Below are 23,452 nucleotides of genomic sequence, written 5' to 3'. Positions count from 1 at the left end.
ATTATCACTTCCTTACATATTAGGCCTCCCCTAAACTTTTCTGGCTTCCTTTTGCCCATACAGTTAAACACAACTGATTATTATAATTTCATAATGTCTTGACACTAAAGAGGCATACAGAAGCAAGTCAAAGGAGACAATGGGGCAGAGGGTAAGAGAAGAGCTTCCTACAATTTTAGAAGGTGTCTTTTTTTCAAATGTAGACATGCCTGGCAATAATGGGCTTCAGTAAAATGCAATGTCAACTTACAAGATGCATCCTCCCCTCAGCCCAAAGCTTCACAGAACAGTTTTTAACTTAACAGGGATACTGGTTAATTACAATTTAGATCTTGCTTTCCCTTAGCATTGTAGTTTCTTGACACTTCTTATCAAGCTTAATTCATGTATTTTACCAAAAGGCATGATGGGGTGATTCATTTAAAGGTTAGCGCTAATGCAAGACTGAGGAGACAACAGCTCCAGCACAAAGGCGCTTCCAGGATAGTTGAACTATAGAGCAGCTGGGAATAACCTCTCCAAAGCTGAAATGAGTTTCACCTTATGTGGCCGTTGAAGCATTTCAAAGCTGTGTGCTTGTAGGGGCAAAAGGAAGTCATGAAAGCAGGGGTGGAGGGGAGAATAACTCCGATCTGCTCCTGAGAGCAAAACCTCTCCTCCAGTGATGGTCAGTTGTATTTTATTTAACAGCAGGGGAGGGGAGGTTTTTCGCAGGAAGCGGCGTGCAGTGGTACTGGAGAGCACGTTGTTCAAAGGCTCAGGGAGGCCCTGGCAGTTGTTGGCGCTGCAGCTCTGCACTATTACCCTGCATTATACTCCTTGCCTCCAGCTGTCGCACTCCGTGGGTCGCACCTGCCACCGCGGACTCCAAAGCACTTGACAACCGCCCCGCACGCAGGGTGTGCAGCCCCGCACTGCCGCACCGGGAGAGCTCCTGGCTTTGGGGCCGCTTACCCGCTCCCTGTCAAGGGCCCGTGGGCTGAGCCAGGTGGACGCGCCGGCTCGGGGCCTGAGCCTGTTGGATTCACGTCCTCACCACCCCGTGCAGGGCCGGAGCGTTGGCAGGCAGCGCCGCGGCCCGGCTGTGAAATGCCTCCGCGCAGCTGGGCTATCCTGGCCCGGCCCCTCCCAGCTGATCGCGCGTGTTGCGCAAGAATAAGAGGCGATCGCTGCTGGGGGCAGCGGAGAACCAGGTAGAAGCTTGTCGGCGCTGCGCAGCTGGGGCGGGCATCCAGGGCTCCTCCAGCGCCATAGGCAGGCGAGTGCGGGGGGCAGGGTGGGGACAGTACCGCTAGGCCAGGGGCTGATGGGAGCCTGTGTCCGGCGCTGGCCGCGCTCCAGGACTTGGCCCCGAGCGAGCGCGCACAGCTGCGCGGAGCGCCCCCGGCCGGGGCTGGCGGGGTTATCGCCACGGGGGACTCTGGGTGTAGGGGTCTGTGCTGGGCCGGCGGGAGCTGCCTGCGCCGCTCGTAGCTGGGGGAGCCCCGCTCTGCCGGCCGAGCCCGCTAACGCTGCCCTGGAGAAGGCTGTAGCCAGGGGAAGGGCTCCGCCCGCTGGCGGCTGGAAGTTGCCCAGAGTGAAAACTCCTCCCCCTCCCTCAGGGCGCCGGGCTCCTTCTCGCTCGGGCCGGGTGGGGTCGGGCCCCTCGCCCAGCCCTGCAGCCGCTGAACTCGCTGCCTGACTTTGGAGGGAGAAAGCAGCTGCGCCACCCCTATCTCCTCCGCCCGCCGTGCCTTGTGTGGCCGCAGGCTCCGGGGGCGCTGCGAGGTGTGTGGCGCACGCCCCTCACCTCCCCACGGGACCCGGCCTGCGCTGCAAAGGAGCAACCGAACTGCCCGGGGAAGACCTGACTCCGCAGAGGTCATGGCGTGCAAAGCCCGTGTGCCACTCGGGCAGCGCCCTGCCCTGCCCAGCAGCGTTTGACTCCCAGCCTGGGGCATTAGACCTGTTTGAGTCAGAGGGAGCGTTGGCCAGGATTGTATCTCCTCCCCCCAGTCTCTGCAAAGTATCCCGGGAGGGGTAATTTATTGTGAAATAACTGCCAGCCCTGGGCGGGCGGGGACTAGGGTTGCCAGCCTGGGTAGGATCTATTCCTGGAAGTTTAATTACACGACCTAATATTTAGTTAAAGATTTATCTTTAATTCCTGGAGACTCCAGGACAGTCCTAGAGGCTTGGCAACCCTAGCAGAGACCTTGGTGTGTTGGCTCATTGGGAGGTTGTGGCTGTGAGATTATTACAAACTCTGAATGTGTAATATTCCTATTCAGGCCCATAGCTCCTGAATGGGGGAGGGGAGTCAGTTATCAGGACAGGAAGAGTAGCTCTGTTCATCTTTACCCTTCCCGGGTGCTGGCTCTTACAGACTACCACCCATAAATGTTTATGATGACATGTATGTGACTAGGGTTAAGTACCCCAGCTATAGGGAAAACTCTCACACAGAGGCAGGCTTTAGTATGCACAAGATTAATGAATGTTGATAATAGGAGTGTGCCATGTACAATTCAGTAATCTGAGCTGAGTGTACAGTGTAGAATCAGCATTCTGTCCTAACAGTGTTAATCAGTGGCCAGCTGTTAAGAGAGCACTCCTTTCTAGCAGGCTCTTCATTGTGCAGCAGATCTCTTCATTTTGTTTCTGAATCAAGTTAGTGCTTCTATTTTTTTTTTTTAATTGACCTTTGGTTGCCCCACATAAAGTAGTAATTCTTCTGGTGCGTAGTCATCCCTGAGTTCCCCTGGATTTCACAGCTTGCTTCAGAAGTATTTGTTCTGTGATGGTGTTTGTTAGCTGTTCTGACAGACAGTGCCCACGCAGTCTGTTGATGTGAAATTTATCCACTCTATAAATATGATGACTTTACGCATTTTGTGTTCTGCATGTTCTGTTTGTTGCTGGAAGATATTCCTCGGTCCTGAGCTAGGACTCCTCTAGCAGGGTTTCTCAACCACTGATCCATGGACTGGGGCCAGTCCCCGAGATTTCCTTGACAGTTTACATTTCTCGGCCTTTTTGATACCAGGGACCAGTTTGTTGCCTTCCTAAAGGACCTATCTCTGTTTATATGATACTGAATTAATACCAAACATGTCGTTTAGAGTTGTTCGCTCTTTGGTGGATTAGCTAGTGCATATGGGGTGGTGGTGGAGTACTAGGGTATGTCTACACTACAAAATCACTCCGATTTTACAGAAGTTGATTTTTGGGAACAGATTGTATAAAGTCGAGTGCACGCATCCACACTAAGCACATTCATTCAGTGGTGTGTGTCCATAGAACCGTGGCAAGCGTCGACTTTCCGAACCGTGCACTGTGGTAGCTATCCCACAGTCCCTGCTGCCCATTGGAATTCTGGGTTGAGCTCCCAATGCCTGATGGGGGGCCAAAAATTTGTTGCTGGTGGTTATGGGTAAATGGCGTCAGTCAACGCCCCCCCCCCCCCCCCCCCGCTCGTGAAAGCAACGGCAGACAATTATTTTGCGCCCTTTTCCCTGGATTGCCCGAGCAGACGCCATAGCATGTCAAGCATGGAGCCCGTTCAGCCTTTTTTCACTGTCCCCGTATGTCTACTGGATGCTGCTGACAGATGCGTATTACAGTGCTACACAGCTGCAGCTTCTTGCCGTTGCAAGTTAGCAAAGACAGTTACCAATCATACTGTACCATCTGCTACTGTCATGGGTGCTCCTGGCCAGCCTCCGTGAAGTCGGTCGGGGGTGACTAGACAAAAATGGGAATGACTCCCCAGGTTATGCTCTTAAGTTTTGTCTAATAGAGATTCAGTGCTGCCTAGAATATCAGGCAAGCCTACTAAAGAACCACAGATGCAAGCGGCCGCTCCGGGTCAGAGCCCCAGACATCCCGCAGAAATGATGAGCTGCATGCCATTCTAGGGGGGTGCCCGTACAATAACCCCACCCGTTGCTTCCCTCCTCCCGCACCCCTCCCAGGCTACCTTGGCAGTTATCCCCCCATTTGTGTGATGAAGTAATAAAGAATGCATGAATTTGAAACAACACTGACTTTATTGCCTCTGCAAGCAGAGATCAAAGGGGAGAGGGGAGGGTGGTTGACTTATAGGGAAGTAGAGTGAACCGCCATTCTGCACTTGCTCAGCCTATAGTCTGTCCATCATGGCCTTGGAGACTTTTTTTTTTAAAATGTTTTGGCATTCTGTCTTTTGGAACAGAGTTCCGATAGCACAGATTCGTCTCCCCATACAGCGATCAGATCCAGAAATCGATTTTAAGAGCCCTTTATGTCGACAAAAATGGCTTCGTTGTGTGGACGGGTGCAGGGTTAATTCGATTTAATGCTGCTAAATTCGACCTAAACTTGTAGGGTAGACCAGGCCTTAGATACAATATTCAGAATACTTATTAAATGGCTGCATATGTCTGCAAGGGGCAGACATAATGTTTAGCGTAAACTGACAGTATTATGCGAGTGTGAATGTGTCCCTTGATTCACTGTTAAGATAGCATTTGTGCCCTCTGCCCCTCTTACCTTTCAGAGGCCGTGCTTTTGCCTTGCAAAACGATGGAAGGAAGAACTGCTAGGGCCCAATCCTGTAAACCTCGGCTCCTGTGAATGACCTTGGTGGGAGTAGTTCTGAGACTACCATACCGTAGGGGTGGTTAGAGCACTGGTTTTGTAAACCAGGGGTTCTTTAAATAAACAAAAAACAAAGAAAAGGCCACACACCAGTGGGGTCTTGATAATTTTAAATGGAACAGTGTTGCCTAGTGAATAGAGCACTAGACTGGGATTCAGAAGAGCTGGGTTCTGTTTCTGACTCTGCCGCTGGCCTGCTGGGTAACCTTGGGAAAGTCACTGCATCTCTGTGCTTCAGTTTCCCCATCTGTAAAATGGGGTTAATGATACTGACCTCCTTTGTGAAGTACTTTGGGATTTTCTGATGAAGGTCTAGGTATTTTTATTACTCCCATGAGTAAGTTGTATCTACATCAATAAGCGTTTGCAGGATCAATTGTTTAGTCTGTTTCTTCTGAAAACCAGTTGCTGCAGCACTAAGAGGCTACCTCCGTTTCTGTTGTGTTGATAGCAAACCTTGTCAGGCAGCAGGAATAGGCCTAATGTTAAGACATTTTGGGGTGGCCAGAAGTGGGATCATTTAACTGAAGCAATTTTAGGGGAGCTTGAGATGTAACAGTTTGGGAGAGATGTGGGTTGGCATGCTGTAGCCTTGGGGAGGCCCATACGGTAACAAACCCCTTTTCCTCCATGGTACTTGTGAAATCTGCAATCCTTAGAACACAGAGCGACTTTTCTAATGACAAATAGAGTCCAGTTCTCACAGTCATGATCTTATTTTCCCAGTAACTAAAATCCTGAATATAGACCAATTGCCCCTTTCTGCTCCTCTCAAGACCTGAAAACGCATTGCCGTTTAATTATTCATACTGTCTTAGCTCACCGGTGGGGCTTTCAAACATTAACTTTTTATGGAAGTTCAGCATATCCACTGAGCTTTACTGTCTTCTGGTGATCAGTGCATTCCAAAAGCCTGTAGCTATTTAAGCAGTGCAGAGACAAATGTCTTGTTTCCATCAGTCATATGAACTAGCTTCTCTTAGACTCATCCCTCTTGTTTAATTTTGTATCATAAAATTGGGAAACAAAATACAAAACTGTCAAGGGGAAATTTATTATGGTACATCAGCAGCATAATTAAGCTTTAAGGAATATTTATTGTTTTGAGATTTCTAAAAGTCTGTAGAAAAACATTCCCAGGAGCACATGTCAATGCTGTTTAAACATTTTTGTTAGTACAACTATAGTAGAGTTTACCAGAAATGAAGTTTTAGTATACAATTCAGATTGTGACCCAGATTTTGTAATGGTTCTAAATGTGCTGTATTTGAGTAAGTGACAAAAAACATGTCAGCAAAATGACAAACTACAGAAAAGGCAGGCAAGACATTCTAAAATCTTACTAAAAACACTGTTAAAATAGATCTTCATTTTTCTTAGAGTGACAGCTACTTTAAAACTGGAAGTATAAAGCAATGAGTAGTTTCTTTGACTAGGCAGTTTTGCACTATAAGGGGCAGAAATAGAATAGCTTTATCTAAAATTGAGTTTGAAATTAATTTTCAAATATTTTAGATACTGCATTCTTGAAGGTGCAGATTAAATTCTGGTGGGGTACATAAATCGTAGCTTTCTTGATGTGTTGTGCGAAGTTGAATATTTTGTTTACAGTAGCTTATTTCAAATTGTTTTTAAAACACGCAGATTACACTTCAGCAAATAGTAATATGTCCTTTAAATTTCCAGCTCAGTAGGTTTTAAGTAGTCTGACTACTGTTGCTTTAGTTTCATCTGTCGCATGTGTTGTGCAGTTCCTCTGTTTCGTTGCTCGCCACTAGTTTCTGCCAGTGTTCTAATCCTAGGGTTGATATGTTATTAGCCAGGGTCTGTTTCTGCAGTTCCTTGTGGAATTTCTCCCACATTCATTTATTCATGAACTCCATTCTTTTTAGACTCTTGATCACAAATAGCATCAATGGATTTGCACTTGGTAATACACAGTACATATCTATGGAATCCTCTTCTATTTATGGTCTCTATAACAATATGAAAATATGTTAATATTACACTTTAATCTAGTAGGACATGTCTGACTAAAAGTAAAACACTTTTCTGTTTTTAGAGCTAGAAAAGATTTTTTGGGGGATGGGAGGGGAAGAGGGTAGAAATTTGCTTCTCCTCCTAAACTCCATTCAGCTAAATAGAGGGTAACACTATCGTTACACAGCAACTTACATAAATTGGTCTTTTCCCTGATGGAAAAATATATATTGGATATTACCACTTAACAAATATATCCAGCAAACCCACGGCTACTATTTGTGTACAAGGATCCTAAAAAACGTAGAGTCTAAATATGCTGAGTTCATGATGTTCCAGAAACAGGATTCCCAGTTAAATGCATTCTATCAGGAAGTTATACAACTTTGTTTTCCCTGTAATCCTCCTTGGTGACTTGGAGAGAACAGGAACTGCCACTCCCAGGTAATCTTTTTTTTCTTTTAAGGCTTAAAACAATTTGTCCCCCTTACTTGGGTTGTTAGTCCACTTTTTAAAATTGCTATTTGTGCCATACGCACAGGAAATAGTCCTGTAAAATGAAAGTAGGGTTTATTATTCCAGTGAATCTCTCTCTCTCTGAGACCTGAAAATCTTCTGCAAATCAGACTCCTAAAATATACCACCCAGTAGTAACTATGTAGTCCCTGAAATCTCCCAAACCGAGATCTACAGTACTTAAAGTGAAAATCTGAGATAAGATTTTGTTATCCATGGGGAAAATCTCAATTTCCTTCAAAAAAGTAGGATATTTTCAAGGGCAAATAGATTAGTGAATCTCTGTTTCAAAACTATTAGCACGCGGTGTTATCTCTTGCAGACTGTGACTGGATCAGTATTGCCAATTCCAAGCATTTGAAAGTCATGAAATATTAACCCAACATTTATTATATTTTTTTCTATTTGCTTTCTGGGTTTTGAGCCTTTGGGGTTTGTATTTTCAAGCTTTTCTCTGCAACGCTGAGTGGCCAGAAACATACTCCTCCTGCTCCCCAGCCCTCCCCCCCCCTTTTTTTTAAAAATGAATGCTGAGATTTTCATCTTACGACATGACTTCAGGAGCTTTTGCTGAGGCCGTTGCACATTGACCAAGTACTTGTGCTGACCACATTTGTTGAAAATGGCTTCCAGAGAAACTTGAAAACAGGTGCTGTTTTCATCGATCTAACAGCGGCGTATGGCACACTGGCCTGCTCGTGAAGGTATCACGGGTCCTGCTACCTTGGGTCACAGGCATCGTTGAACTCCAATATGTTAGGGTGGAAACACTCTGGCGCAAGGAATGGATATCTGTTATAATCCCCAACTGGTCCCTCGTCACCGACCCCACAGTTTGCCTGCCTGACTTTGACCTGCCCTGTCAGTGGTCCCGGTTGAACAGGTTCCGGACCGGGCAAGGTCTCTGCAGCCAGTCAGCGGTGGCCTAGAAGAACTGCATCACGCCACTGAAGATGCCATCACTTGGCTAGATAACTGTGCACATGCTAAATAAATAAGGAGCTGGGGATATATTTATAAATAAATATTGAGACGTGATTAAAATTGTAAGAGTTGGCAACACTGCTGTCACCAACTTTATGGCTTAGAATAGCAAAATGTTTCCTACTAATATGCAGAGCAAAAAAAAAAGTAAATTGTGGTTATAAATGATTGATTAAACTATTTAAAAGGGGTTCCCCCCCCATCTGTTTACTAGATGCAAAATATCAAAGGGTGTTGCACTTATAGAGAAAAATTCTCATAGTTGGCTTTTTTTTTTCTTGGTTAAAGTCATGTATATTGATATTGGGTTAACTGCAATAAAAGATCAGATAAATCTTGGTAATGCTCTATAACTTGCCATATCTTTAGACTGGAACACTGTCTTTTATGATTCTGATTCACATTTGTTTTAGTCATTTCAGGAGTGGATGGTCACAGGTTTGAACTTTGTATCTGGTAACATTCATCTCAATAACTTGTTGACCTAGATGCTAAAAAGTGATTGTAGACAGGGAACTGAAACTTTTTAAAATACATAATAGGTTTAGGATCTTAAAACAGATAAGGGCCACGCTGTCATTCCACTGAATTCCCTCGGCTTTCTTCATCGCCAAGACCCAAGCTGAGTGTTTCATTTCTCCTGCAAGAGTTGATAGCAACACACACATCCCAAAAGCAGCATAAAAGCGGAAATTCCCGGTGTAATTGTTTGTGAAGCCTGAGCAGTCTCAGCACGTAAGAAAAAATAAAATGCTTGTATGTTTTTTATTTGGTTATTAAAATATATATTCTGTGAGCACCTATCCCATGCTCTGGGTGGTGCTTATAATATTTAAAACAACACAGTCAATTATGGTGAACTCTAGAATCCACTACCAACCAACAATAATTCATTTCCTTGTTTCTTTTCATTCTCACCAGTGCCTTTCCTTATCTTGTAGATTCATACTTACTGAAGATGTCAAACATGGGAGTGATGTCCACCTGCTTCTGTGTCCGTTCTTTTGTACACCTGCTTAGGCCGGGAGTGCAGAAAATGGGCTATTTCCAAATGCACACTGCATCCAGGTGTGCTGCTAAGAATCACTACGAAGTGCTGGTGCTTGGCGGGGGCAGTGGTGGAATCACCATGAGCGCTCGGATGAAGCGGAAAGTGGGAGCTGAAAACGTGGCTGTTGTTGAACCAAATGAGGTAAAAATCCTTTTAAAATTAGAGAATGAGGTACTAGCTTTCCTTGGTTGAAAAGCTGGTTTGTGTTTGTTCTTGCTCCTTTCCTCTGTTATGCAATTTAGAATTAAAATCCACGCTGGTCTCCCAGCAAGAGAATACTGTGTAATGCACCATAAAAAACTGCCTTTAACTATGATGCATGAGGCGACATTTACAAAGTACATATCTGTCTATACAGCTTCTTTCATTAGGAACAAAATGTGACCGACCTTCTAGCTGAAGGTTCAAATGATCAAAAAGCAACTTATTGTTGCTTCAGAGAGGAAGCCAGAAGCCTCACACCTAGGGTGACCAGATAGCAAGTGTGAAAAATTGGATTGGGGGAGGAGGCCTTGGGGGGTAATAGGTATTCTATATAAGACAATGGGCCCAATAATATCAGGACATCTAGTCACCTTACTCTCACCCTTAGGGCTAGGTTGTGCAACCAATAGATTAGTGGGCAACTACTCAATCTTGCCCTTATGTTTATGAACTTCATGACCTGATTGAAGAGTTTATCTTCTATGAAGTGAAATATCTTCTTGGGTTCCATGGCTACATGCCTAATGCACTGCATCACAGCCAGCCCTTGTCTGCTCCAGACTCCCTCCAAAGGCAGTCAATACCCCTATCACTATAGGGGATCATCAGAGGCACTTTGTCCTACTTTCCCTTTCCCTGGGCCTCAGTGAGCTACCTCTGCAGTCCTGTCAGCTGTGAAATGGAGGCCGATTCATGGAGATGAGTTTTCTTTCAGAAACATTACTATCAACCCATGTGGACACTAGTTGGCGCTGGTGCAAAACAGCTGGCAACATCTGGACGTCCGACAGCCAGCGTGATTCCTTCAGGTGTAAAATGGATCAAATCCAGTGTTACAGAGTTGGATCCAGACAAGAACTGCATCCATTTAGCGGATGACAAAAAGGTAACCGTGATAATGATGGATATCCGTGAGCCTTAAGATAGTGTCAGAGAAACTTACTTCTGATTTCCCACTCCAAAGGGTTCCCATAAATACAAAATGAATTTCCCATCCTGTATGGGTGCCATGAAACGGATACTCTACACTATCCAACAAGTCCTGAAAATGTACTGAAAACACTTGTTACACTGATAGTATGATAACAATTGCTTCTGTGGGTTTATTTATTTATTTAAAACAAAAACCAGGACAACAAAACCCTCCAGATCAATAGATGCTTTTCTCTCCAGGTAGCAAGTACCAGCATGTTTTCAGCACTTGTTTTAATGAACTGAATACTGCAAAATAAGGAGTAATTACCTTGCTGAACAATGGAGTAAATGTTTTGGATGTTCAGTGTAATTTGTTTATTTCATGATGCATTTTTAATCATTCCACATTTTAGTATTTACCTCATATGGCTTATAATACATGGCTTGGTTTGTTTTCCATACCTTGCATTATTTCACAGTTAGTGTTCATTAGTAGTTGTCAGATTGTTTAAATTAACCTTTTGAGGCAAAGTTCATTATGTATAAATGACATCTGTTTTTTTTTTTTTCTTTATACTATAGATATCTTACAAATATTTGATAATTGCCCTTGGGCTTCAACTGCATTACGAAAAGGTATTCGCTTTAAACCAAATACATTTTTACTGGTGTTAATTGCATAGAAATTGCACTATATACTTTTGTGATCCTCTAAATTTAGTGGCTTTTCAATACAGTATATAAAGTGTGTCTACTAGTTCTCGCAGTAACGAATGAATATTCATGTCTTTCTGTCTATAGAGGCTCTAAATTGCACTGGATAGTAGGGGCTCCAATTTGGGGCTATTCTCAAACCATTCAGCATAAATAACCTCTCGCTAATCACATAGCAAAGCTGTCATCTTATTTATCCATTGTGCCTTTCCACAGAGAGACGTTTTCTACACAAATCTGATCACACACAGAAATAACTCTTGATTGGCTGGCTGAATAAACTATAGAATCCTAAAAATGTAGGACTGCAAGGGATCTCAAGAGGTCCAATAATTTAATATAGAAAAGAGGCTTGAATCGCAGTCTAGCTTCCATCAGCAGCACCCAGCCTTCAGGCCCCTACTGGCAGAATTTCTGCCTGAAGAGGGGGTTTGCAAGTGGTGCAGTTGCCTGCAACTCTGTTTAGCCCGGGCCAGATGTGGAAGATTGGCAAGGCCTCCCAAGCAAGACATTGATTCATTGCATTTTGGGGGCAGTTTCTGCTGATGGATGGGGGGGGGGGGGTGGCATCATAGAGCCTATTCTGGAACTTAAATCTGCCCTCCATAGTGGAGCATTGGGGAAAGTGGTAGTGTTAGGGTGCAGTAGTTTCCACTGGCGCTGGTAACAAATCTGGCGCAAGGACTTTCTCCGGTGCCACTTTTTCTTCTTAAAGTTCATTACATTGTATCAGGCAAGCGCAGCCTAAAGCCTTGAGTCCCCTAGATACTGGGGTGGGAGGCATATGTGGGATCTGTGTCAACTGTTGTCCTAAGCCTGGGTGAGCATGTGGCGTAGCTTCTGATAAATGGGAAAATGCTATTCTTTGGAGCTCTGGTAGTTCTAAAGGTACAGTGGAAACAATTACTTGAGCCATCACTTGTGAATGAGAAGCAGCTTGTTGCTTATCTAAAGTCAACTACCTCCTACAGAGATTAGTTCTATTGAAACCAAACTGCACAGTATTTAATGATTGTCAATGTTTGCTGTTAGCTCTTCTATAGCACAACCTGATAAAGACAAGTACAATGAATACCCAGGGAAAGTGCAGTGTGGCAAAACCAGTCACCACTTATTTATAGCTAGATAGCAAACTATTTGGGTTTAAAAATAATAAAATCATGATTAAAATTAAAGCCCACAAGACAGGTATGGGGAGGCCCCTATCCTGCAAGGATTTGTGTGTGTGGGTGTAATTTAACACACTGCAAGTGGTCCCAGGGAGTTGATTGCAAATCAGAGTGAACATGCATGCCTTCTTGGCACGAGCCCAGTGATACAGTATTTTATATAACACACGCACTCTGCTGGCAATGTTTATGATTACAACTGTTATACTTTCTTTAAAAAAATCATGGAACCATTAATACTGGGCTTTTTGCTTTGTACAGCTTATTTTCACAAAAACTAGTTTAGGGGATTCACCCCCTGACAGAGCCCCTTTTAAAAACTAAGCAGTCTGTGGGTGCAGTGGAAAATAGCTCTACCTTCAGCTAAAACTTTGGTTTCCCAAATGATCTGTTATAGATTACAAAATATCTGAAGACAAGGGAAGATTTTACATCAATTTGTTCCAGCTATGTTTTAATAAAAGCTTTTGTTTTGTTGTAGATTAAAGGTTTGCCTGAGGGTTTTAATTATCCTAAAATAGGTTCCAATTATTCAGTCCACACAGTAGAGAAAACCTGGAAGGCTTTGCAAGATTTCAAGGAAGGAAACGCCATCTTCACTTTTCCAAACACTCCAGTGAAATGTGGAGGGGCTCCTCAGAAAATCATGTACTTGTCAGAGGCCTACTTGAGAAAGGTATGTGTTTCATCACATCCCCTACTGATGATGCCTGTTACCACTGCTAGAGATCAGACTTATTTTATGGGGATCATGTTGTAATTATGACAAAAATAAGCCCTGAGGTGAAAAAGATGTTGTGACTTAAATCTTAATAAGGTAATTGGTTTACAGATCAACTTTTCTGAGCGTCTGTCAATATGAAACAGACCATTAGGGCTCAGAGCAGCCGAGGAACGAATGTTCTAAGCTACCGTTGCGGCTCCGTGTTTCTGTGGCTAGCAGAGACCCAATTCAGTCCCCAATGTAACTTACAGCAGTGTCAGGATTGCCCTAATCTGCACTGGCTAGTATGGGCTCCAGTTTGGTGCCTTCTAGCTGCCTGGAATAGACGGAGTGCAGAAGCACTGTCACCATGCTCCCTTCCATTCAGCCAGGTTGGTGGCTGAGAGGGAGGGGTGGTGTAGAGTTGGCCTGGTGACTTTCCCATGCTGTGGGAATACTCAGCTGGCTAGTAAAGTAAGCTTTGTGGTACCAAAGGGGCTATTGCAGGACAAGGATCTTGTCTGTAATGTTTAGTACATAGAACAGGTATTTTAAAGATTTAATACTGTGTATTTATATAACACTTTCCATGTTAAGGGATTCCAAGAGCAGTGTGCATAGTACACACACCCACCCTGACAGGAGCCACTTAAATGCACTAGCTATTAAAAATACACACCACACAGCTTAGGAAGTAAAGCAAACAATATGATTGTACCCAATTGAAAGTACAAGGGGAATCTTATGTAGACAGAATGCAATATCCAGATAGGTGTTTGGCCAAGACATTAAGGCTAACCGTGCCAGGGGACCTTTAATAGACAAGTATTTAAACCCTCAGTTTTGCATGTCATCCAAAATGCTGTGCTCCCTTTTTCTGTGCTAGGGCACTTGCTTAGTTCTCAGTCAAATAATAGTGATACCCAATAAACGACTACTACCCCACTTCACGTGGCACCAATGCCCTCCTGGGAGGTCTCACCCAAAGAAGATACTTACCTATTTTCTGACCAGATAACTGAGAGGATCAAACCTTGAGATGGTGTGGCTCCAATACACATTTTAAGTGTTTGAATGTTAATATATGAAAATTCAAAACAGTTGCTAGTTACACAGTATATGCTCTCATTTACAATAGTGTAGTGTTGCTATCCAGTTCTACTGCTTTTGTACTCTGTTCACTGTTAGAAATTAATTTCTTTCTACCCAGACAGGAAAACGATCCAAAGCCAACATCATCTTCAATACTTCGCTTGGATCAATTTTTACTGTTCAGAAGTATGCTGATAGATTGCTGGAGATAATTAAGGCTAGGAATATTGTTGTTAACTACAAATGCAATCTCATTGAGGTTCGAGCAGACAAACAAGAAGCTGTATTTGAGAATTTGGACACACCTGGAGTGACTGAGGTTTATCAGGTCAGTAATATAGAAGCTTTCAGGCCTTTAGTTTGGTCTTCTTCTGTTTTTGCCATCACTATTTACTGTCCACTGAAATACTAAATACTGAGATTTCCCCTCCACCTCCCAGAATGTAGAAAAGTGAGTAACTTCAAATATGGAAACAGAAACTGGGGCTATCCCAGCTAAAATGGTAATATTGTCATTTCCCTCAAAACTCTGAGCAGGATCTGCACTCTCAGCAGATGTAGCTGAGTGGTTAAAAGAAGCTCTGCTCTGACTAAAATTGTTTGTTTGTGAATAGCACAGCTGGAGTGGATCAGTAACTGGCTAGCGATCTTAAAGCACGTAGCAAGGACGCACTCAAAAATACTTAGAAGCTGAACCTTACATTTGACTGTAACAAGGCAAAAGAGCCTTTTCTCCCCCACTCTTTTTAATCTTCTCCCCCTCATCCCAATGCAGATCTGACCTGCTATAATAAGGGTATCAATTTTAATCCTGTTCATTGAATTCCATTTATCTAGCTGTTTTGTTTCTTTCTCTGCCCAGTATGAAATGCTTCATGTCACACCACCTATGGGACCACCTGATGTACTCATGAACAGTCCTGTTTCAGATGCAGCTGGCTGGTTAGACCTAGATAAGGAAACTCTGCAACACAAGAAATACCCCAATGTGTTTGGTATTGGAGACTGCACCAACCTTCCAACATCAAAAACAGCTGCAGCTATAGGTATAGTTCAGTGTCTTGTTTTTTAATGGTTAAAGGTAACAATTTAAAACAAAACAAAAAAAAAATTAACTTGCATGTTCCCGCTGGACCATTTTTCAGAAAACCAACTTAACCCTTGTGGTAAGAGAGAAACTTCTGACAAAGTACTGTTGGCTTGTAGTGATTAAAAAGTTTTTTGTTTATTTGCAAAGTAACAATGCTGTTTCCCAAAACTTACAATATGGACTACAGATAACAGGTTTCAGAGTAGCAGCCGTGTTAGTCTGTATCCGCAAAAAGAAGAACAGGAGGACTTGTGGCACCTTAGAGACTAACAAATTTATTAGAGCATAAGCTTTCGTGGACTACAGCCCACTTCTTCGGATGCATATAGAATGGAACATATATTGAGGAGATATATACACACACATACAGAGAGCATAAACAGGTGGGAGTTGTCTTACCACCTCTGAGAGGCCAATTAATTAAGAGAAAAAAAAACTTTTGAAGTGATAATCAAGCTAGCCCAGTACAGACAGACAGTTAGATAACAAGTGTGAGAATACTTACAAGGGGAGATAGATTCAATGTTTGTAATGGCTCAGCCATTCCCAGTCCTTATTCAAACCGGAGTTGATTGTGTCTAGTTTGCATATCAATTCTAGCTCAGCAGTTTCTCGTTGGAGTCTGTTTTTTGAAGTTTTTCTGTTGTAATATAGCCACCCGCAGGTCTGTCACTGAATGACCAGACAGGTTAAAGTGTTCTCCCACTGGTTTTTGAGTATTTTGATTCCTGATGTCAGATTTGTGTCCATTAATTCTTTTGCGTAGAGACTGTCCGGTTTGGCCAATGTACAATTGTACGCAAAAGAATTAATGGACACAAATCTGACATCAGGAATCAAAATACTCAAAAACCAGTGGGAGAACACTTTAACCTGTCTGGTCATTCAGTGACAGACCTGCGGGTGGCTATATTACAACAGAAAAACTTCAAAAACAGACTCCAACGAGAAACTGCTGAGCTAGAATTGATATGCAAACTAGACACAATCAACTCCGGTTTGAATAAGGACTGGGAATGGCTGAGCCATTAGATTCAATGTTTGTATCTCCCCTTGTAAGTATTCTCACACTTGTTATCTAACTGTCTGTCTGTACTGGGCTAGCTTGATTATCACTTCAAAAGTTTTTTTTTCTCTTAATTAATTGGCCTCTCAGAGGTGGTAAGACAACTCCCACCTGTTTATGCTCTCTGTATGTGTGTGTATATATCTCCTCAATATATGTTCCATTCTATATGCATCCGAAGAAGTGGGCTGTAGTCCACGAAAGCTTATGCTCTAATAAATTTGTTAGTCTCTAAGGTGCCACAAGTCCTCCTGTTCTTCTTTTTGCGGATAACAGGTTTCAACTGTTCTTAACATGCAATTCCAGCACTCTCAGACCCCACACCTCTGATCTGAGTTTTTATTTGTGTCTCTGGCACAGAGATGGAGTGTGACAAGCTATGGAAAATGAACATAACACTAATTCACTTATTCAATCTTCAGTTATGCAACATTTTATTGTATCTCAAAGTACATGCATATGCTATCTGAGTGCTAAGACTCTCATAGTCAAATGATCCCATGTTCTGTTCTTGCAGTCCCTGAATTTGAACTGTACAAAATGGACATTAGGCATATGCCTATCATAGTTAAAATTTGAATGTTAAATACTGTGGCTGTAGAATATGGAAATACAATAATTAAATGGATTAAGGCTACTAAAATTGTAGTTATTGGTATAAGAAAAATGTGCACCTAAAATGAGTGGTGTATTGAACTAACTCAGCACAGGCAATGTTGCCATAGCTTGTCACAGCTCCCTTTTTAACATTATACAATATTTTTATATAATCAGCCTGCTGGAACTTTAGTATGAAACTTCTCTAATTCCAAAACATTTTGGCACTCCCCCTCCCTTTTCCCCAAAACATGAAGTTCAGACTTCACTAACATGCACCAATATCTTATCTGTTGTAGAAATAACTAGAAAAAAAACTTATTAAACAAATGTGAAGAAGTCCAACTAGATTATTATACTGGAGAATATACAACCTAAAAAAACACCCCACCTGAATTATTCCCATTCTACTAAACAAACTGAATTGTACAATAGTTTCCATGTACTGTATTATTGTCATCATATTATAGTGTAAATACTATTTATAGCAGGAAAATGCTTCAACTGCAATGTAGCCAAAGTTGTGTAACTAACTTTTTATCTCTTATTTAGCTGCCCAGTCTGCAGTGCTTGATAAAACAATTTCTTCAGTAATGAAGAGCCAATTGCCAACTAAAAAGGTATTTTAATGTTTCTAAGAAATTGCCTTATTAGAATTATCCTCCAGCAGTTTATTTTTTTTTAATAATAAAAGTGGGTAGAGAGTATTGCTTATATTTTAGGTGTTTGTACTCTTAAAATACAGCACTTTAATTGTTCATGTGCAGCTTAGTTTAGTTATATTTGTCCCTGTCTTCAGTAGCAGGTGCTGAAGAACAGACAGGTACCACTCTTCTCCATCCAGTCTTACAATTTTTCACTCCTGAATTTTTAAGTTGACTTTCTAAAGGAGAAAGGTACTGAAAGAAAAAACTTAGTGTAACTTCAAAACCTTGTCAGTTACCCTGAAACCACTATTATGTTAAGCCTTTCTGGGAAAAGAATACTTAAAATTATGGAGAATCCAAGAAAACTGAAAATAATTAAGGGGACTTATTATTTGATACTAAAACTAACTAGTATTTATACAAGAATCTCGTAATTTGGTGGGGGGGGGGGTTATTTTTTTTTTTTTTTTTTAAAGGCTTACAAGCGGCATAGTGGACGGGGAAGAAAGACCCTTTAAAAAGAAATTGACAATGCGTGTTAAGCTTAAATTTTCCCCCGTGCACAAAGCCTAGTCTAGCCCCAACGATACAATTGCTTTACTGACTCACTAAGTAGGAAGAATGAACAAAAAAGATGTCTGAACTGACCAATAATTCTATTATACACAGTCAAATTGTTGGGCAAAAGTCAACATGGTTTCTGTAAAGGGAAATTGTGTCTTACTAATCTATTAGAGTTCTTTGAAGGGATCAGCAAACATGTGGACAAAATGTATTTGGATTTCCAGAAAACCTTAGACAAGGTCCCTCACCAAATACTCTTACGTAAATTAAGTTGTCATGGGATAAAAGGGAAGGTCCTTTCATGGATTGAGAACTGGATAAAACACTGGGAACAAAGGGTAGGAATTAATGGTAAATTCTCAGAATGGGGAGGGATAACTAGTGGTGTTCCCCAAGGGTCAGTCGTAGGACCAATCCCATTCAACTTATTCATAAATGATCTGGAGAAAAGGGTAAAAAGTGAGGTGGCAAAGTTTTTGCAGACGATACTAAACTGCTCAAGATAGCTAAGACTAAAGCAGACTGAAGAACTTCAAAAAGAGCTCACAAAACTAAGTGATTGGGCAACAAAATGGCAAACGAAATTTAATGTAGATAAATGTAAAGTAATGTACATTGGAAAAAATAACCCCAACTATACATACAATATAATGGGGGCTAATTTTAGCTACAACAAATCAGGAAAAAGATCTTGGAGTCATTGTGGATAGTTCTCTGAAGATGTCCACACAGTGTGCAGCGGCAGTCAAAAAAGCAAACAGGATGTTAAGAATCATTAAAAAAGGGATAGAGAATAAGATGGAGAATATATTATTGCCCTTGTATAAATCCATGGTACACCCACATCTTGAATGCTGCGTACAGATGTGGTGGTCTCATCTCAAAAAAGATAAAGTAGCACTAGAAAAGGTTCAGAGAAGGGCAACTAAAATGATTAGGGGTTTGGAATGGGTCCCATATGAGGAGAGATTAGAGGCTAGGACTTTTCAGCTTGGAAAAGAGGAGACTAATATGATAGAGGTATATAAAATCATAAGTGATATGGAGAAAGTAGATAAGGAAAAGTTATTTATTTATTCCCATAATACAAGAACATGGGGGCCACCAAATGAAATTAATAGGCAGCAGGTTTAAAACAAATAAAAGGAAGTTCTTCACACAGCGCAGTCAACTTGTAGAACTCCTTGCCTGAGGAGGTTGTGAAGACTAGGACTATAACAGCGTTTAAAGAGAACTGGCTAAATTCATGGAGGCTAAGTCCATTAATGGCTATTAGCCACAATGGGTAAGGAATGGTGTCCCTAGACTCTGTTTGTCAGAGGGTGGAGATGGATGGCAGGAGAGAGATCACTTGATCATTACCTGTTAGGTGCCCCAGAGGGAGTGAACCTGGCATTGGCCACAGTCGGTAGACCGGATACTGGGCTAATGGACCTTTGGTCTGACCCAGTACAGTCGTTCTTATGTCTTAAACTGCTCATCACTGTAGTATGATTGCCTACAAGCACTGCATTAAGCTACAGACTTATAGCTTATAGACTACACAACTATCATATGTTGTTTGCTCTATTATCCACTCCCTGTGGGAGAACTGTGAGCAATGGAATGTCTTGTTTTGGTAGGATTTACATTATTTTTGATAGAATATACAAGTTGCTATATGTTGATGTTAGAAGGCAAAGACATGCCTGTTGCATTTGGGAGGTTTGTCAGTCTTCATTAGTGGCCAGCTGCAGCAGCTTCAAAGGAAGGTGTAAGATTCCCACTGTAGGCAGCTGTTAAGCTGCTGCTTCCCCCCCCCCCCCCCCCCCGCCCCCCATTAGGTCTCATCCTGTTCTCTAATAGTCATTATTTATTCCACTTATTACAGTAGTGCCTAAGGGAAAACCAAAGAAGGGGGTCCATGTGCTGGATACTGTACAAACACAGAAAAGATAATCTCCGCCCCTGAAAAGTTTAGTCATGTTTCTCAAATGCAGCCACGAGGGGCTTTTCTTGCAGCCACAGCCTCCTGGGGTGTGATTTTTGGGGGGCAACAAAGCAGCAGCCTCTTCCTCTCCCTGTTGCTTCTGGATGCACCACCTTGGTGTTGGTTGCTGGGGCTGCCAGCAGGGGTTGGGCTCTGCCACCTTCCCCACCCCCCGATACAGCTGGAGGAGCAGACAGCTGATGAGTTTCCCCACCTTCCCAGGATGGTGGGGCTCAGGCTTTGGGCTTCAGCCCCAGGCACCAGTTCTCCAGACATGCAGCTTGGGGCTCTGTCCCCCAGCCGTGTGGCTTCAGGCTCCATCCCTCCCCCCCATCCAGGTCTTAATTTGTCCCCAGACTTGCCAGGGCTCAGTAAGTCTGCTGTGAAAAGTGATACTTGTCTATTTTAAAAAGTGATAAAGACTTACTAGGTAGGAATAAATACGTTACAATTATTTGGATGTATACATGTGCATAAATTGTTTTTCCTAAAGCTAATTAGGAATTTTAGGAAAAGAGTGTGAAAACAGCCACCAGCAAGAGTTGGTGGCCAGACTGAGGCCAGCAAATAATTTGTCTCAAGAACCCTAAATAGAGATCGGCTTGTGCCTTCATTTCAGTCTAAGACCTGAGATTTAATACCCTTCCGAGATTTGTTAGCATTCACCATATCTCTCTGGATACTCTTGTTATCCATATAAATGTCCCATCTCTTTTTGAATCATGCTAAAGTCTTGGTCTCAATGAGTTCAACAGTCTAATTACCTATTGGACTGGAAAAGTATATCCTTCGTGAGTTTTGAATTTGCCACAGTTACATTTTATGTCCTCTTGTTGTGTGAGGGAGAACAGAAGCTCCTGTCTAGCGACCACTGGCTCAAATTCGTAGTGAGGGAGGAAAAGGTAGTTAAATATCCTCACAACCACAAACATGCTGTCATTAACTACCTCCATTTTTTGGCAGCACCAAAAGGATTGAATGGTTCCTGCTCTAGATCCAGGGTTGAGGCCTGTTGGTACAGTGTTTTATAGAGAAACTTTAATTGCTGCATCTGTTATGATTTTGAAAACTACAGTTTCTAGTGCGAAACTACAGTTTCACAAGCTCAGCATTCACTTTGAAGTGGTTTTTGGATAAACTCTCTTAGGTAGAGCTTGTTTGTAGCACTTTGTGCAAAATGTACATGATGATAAGATACCTTTCATTGTAGTACGATGGATACACTTCCTGTCCCATTGTAACAGACTACAATAGAGTGATTCTAGCAGAATTTGACTACAATTCTCAGCCTCTGGAAACGTTTCCCATTGACCAGAGTAAGGAGAGACTACTCATGTACTACATGAAAGCTGATCTAATGCCTTTTCTTTACTGGAATGGATTACTAAAGTAAGTACTCCCAATGTATACAAACTAACTTTGGCTTCTGAGGTGATCCCATTCAAAACATACACAATACCCATGCAGCAGGTTGTACTGTGGTTTAAAATGAGCAGATTATGTTCATCAGAATGCTTCCATTTCATGTCACCACCATCTAACACGGGTTGCCAACCTATGGCTCAAGAGCCACATGGGGCTCTTCAGAAGTTAATGTGACTCCTTTGTAAAGGCACCAACTCCGAGGCTGGAGCTACAGGCGCCAACTTTCCAATGTGCCAAGGGGGGCAGAGGGGATCGCTACTCAACCCCTGGCTCTGACACAGGCCCTGCCCCCACTCCACCCCTTCCTGCCCCCTTCCCTGAGCCTATAGTGCCCTCGCTGCCCCAGAGCCTCCTGCACACCAAAGCAGCTGATTGAGAGGGAGGGGGAGGTGCTGGTGTGTGTGTGTGTGGGGGGGGGGGGGGGCTGCTGACATATTACTGTGGCTCTTCAGCAATGTACATTGGTAAATTCTGGCTCCTTCTCAGGCTGGCCACCCCGATCTAACATATCTGAATTACTTTGGCTGACACATCCAGCAATACTAAATATTCTGACTTTTAATATCATTAAAAGAGCAAGACTGTTTCTGATCATCCAAAGCATTTTATGCAGTCAAGAATTGTTTTCCCCAAATCAGTGCTGGTGATAAAACATTACCAATACTGAAACCCCATTATGCTCTTAGAACTCTCCTTAATTTCCTGCTCATCTATTTGCAACCTACTAGTAAACCCATGAAACTATATCCAAAAAGACCCCTGTTCCCTGAAAGAAAACTTGAAGCATTGTATTTGTAATGGTTGTGGTGCTAGCTAGAAGCAATAGTAAAGTTTACTCAGTTACAATGAAAGGTTGTCTAATTTATGTAGTATACAGTGGCTAAAACTTTGTTTTTCCACCCCTTAGAGGCTACTGGGGAGGTCCTGCTCCTATAAGAAATCTGATGCATCTTGGTTTCAAATGATGATCCAATCAACTTTGCTTACTGGCCAGAACTAAGTCTAAGAAAAGGAACAACTTTTAAAAACACACACCTGTTCTCTCAAAAATAATAGCACATACTTCTGTGGATATTGTACTTGATTTATCAAAGACCAGGTTTTGCTTCTGGTGAAAATTAAACCTTGAATTTAAAAGTAATGTAAGATGTCTTGTTACTAAAATGTCATTGGGGTTAATGGTGGAACAGTGGGGTGGAAATGATAGTTTTCTACTGATGATAGGTACCATACGAGAGTATCGTAACACAAAGGAGTGAGTCTGAACCCAACTCTAAATAACTGATTGTGTCTCTTTAAGATCCCACTCTATGTAAGTTTACTTACTAAAGCCTATTGCATCTGATTGTTACTTTGTACACTTAGTCAGCATGGAAACAATAGGAGCTACATAATAACTGCTATATACCTTCCAATATTAAATGTATCATTTAAACTTCTGTTATTGTAAGACATCTGTTAGTCTGCATATGCAGACTAGTGATCTAAATGGTGTTTCAGTTCAAAACACTGGATATCTATCTAGCATAGAATAAATAACCTATTTTTAGTTAAGTGACTTAATAGTTTGTCATTCACCCATCAGCATGATCTAGTTCCTATCAAGTTAGAGGAAGTTCTAGTTTCAGCACTAATCACAGAACAGGCCTCTCTACCTCTGTTCATCCTGACTGGAGTTCAGACAAGTCTAGAGCCAGATTTAAAAAATGACAGGAAAGGGGAAGTTTAGCTGTGTGTGCAATACTGATAGATGAGACTTCCTTTATTCATTAGTTTGCTCATGGCATTCATGGTTTGGGTAGTACTAAAATGGTTACCTTCCCTTAATTTAAGTACATGTAACTAGGGCATGCTGTTCTGTCGATAGGTCAAACTTACTGCACAAAGCAGGAGCTTCTTGCATTCCTCCATTCCCCCCTGCCCCCTACATACATGCCAGGGGCTCTGTTGCTGCTTTTTCTCCACCCAACACAGTAGGTTTTGAAGCAGGAAGGAAGGAATCAATCTCTCTCCCTCTCACTGATCTGCCCCATAGGTGTCCTTAGGGGAACCATGTAAGAACAATTACACCTACCTCCATATAACACTGTCCTTGGGAGCCAAAAAATCCTACCACATATTAGTGAAACTGCGTTATATCAAACTTGCT

General features: G+C 42.3%; 1 protein-coding gene across 9 annotated transcripts; it reads left to right on the top strand.

The window, feature by feature from the left end:
- The first annotated feature begins 527 nt into the window (after nucleotides 1–527).
- Nucleotides 528–22,444, top strand: SQOR (sulfide quinone oxidoreductase). Of its 9 annotated transcripts, none has more exons than XM_065559380.1 (10): nucleotides 528–667; nucleotides 9,039–9,289; nucleotides 10,068–10,238; nucleotides 10,850–10,903; nucleotides 12,632–12,826; nucleotides 14,064–14,273; nucleotides 14,808–14,991; nucleotides 17,251–17,318; nucleotides 21,089–21,267; nucleotides 22,211–22,444. In XM_065559380.1, the coding sequence occupies exons 2-10, from the start codon at nucleotides 9,056–9,058 to the stop codon at nucleotides 22,266–22,268; spliced, it is 1,353 nt and encodes a 450-aa protein (XP_065415452.1). In that variant the 5' UTR covers nucleotides 528–667; nucleotides 9,039–9,055; the 3' UTR covers nucleotides 22,269–22,444. The 9 variants fall into 9 exon arrangements, with proteins under 9 accessions (XP_065415452.1, XP_005307326.1, XP_005307325.1 ...); XM_005307269.5 differs by having other exon boundaries at nucleotides 646–1,193; XM_005307268.5 differs by lacking the exon at nucleotides 528–667 and adding an exon at nucleotides 697–1,258.
- The last annotated feature ends 1,008 nt before the right edge of the window (nucleotides 22,445–23,452 follow it).

The sequence above is a fragment of the Chrysemys picta genome, chromosome 10 (assembly GCF_011386835.1).
Source record: "Chrysemys picta bellii isolate R12L10 chromosome 10, ASM1138683v2, whole genome shotgun sequence".
Taxonomy (NCBI): Eukaryota; Metazoa; Chordata; order Testudines; family Emydidae; genus Chrysemys; species Chrysemys picta.
Note: the sequence above shows the minus strand (reverse complement) of the source record. Positions and strands in the feature narration are given on the sequence as shown.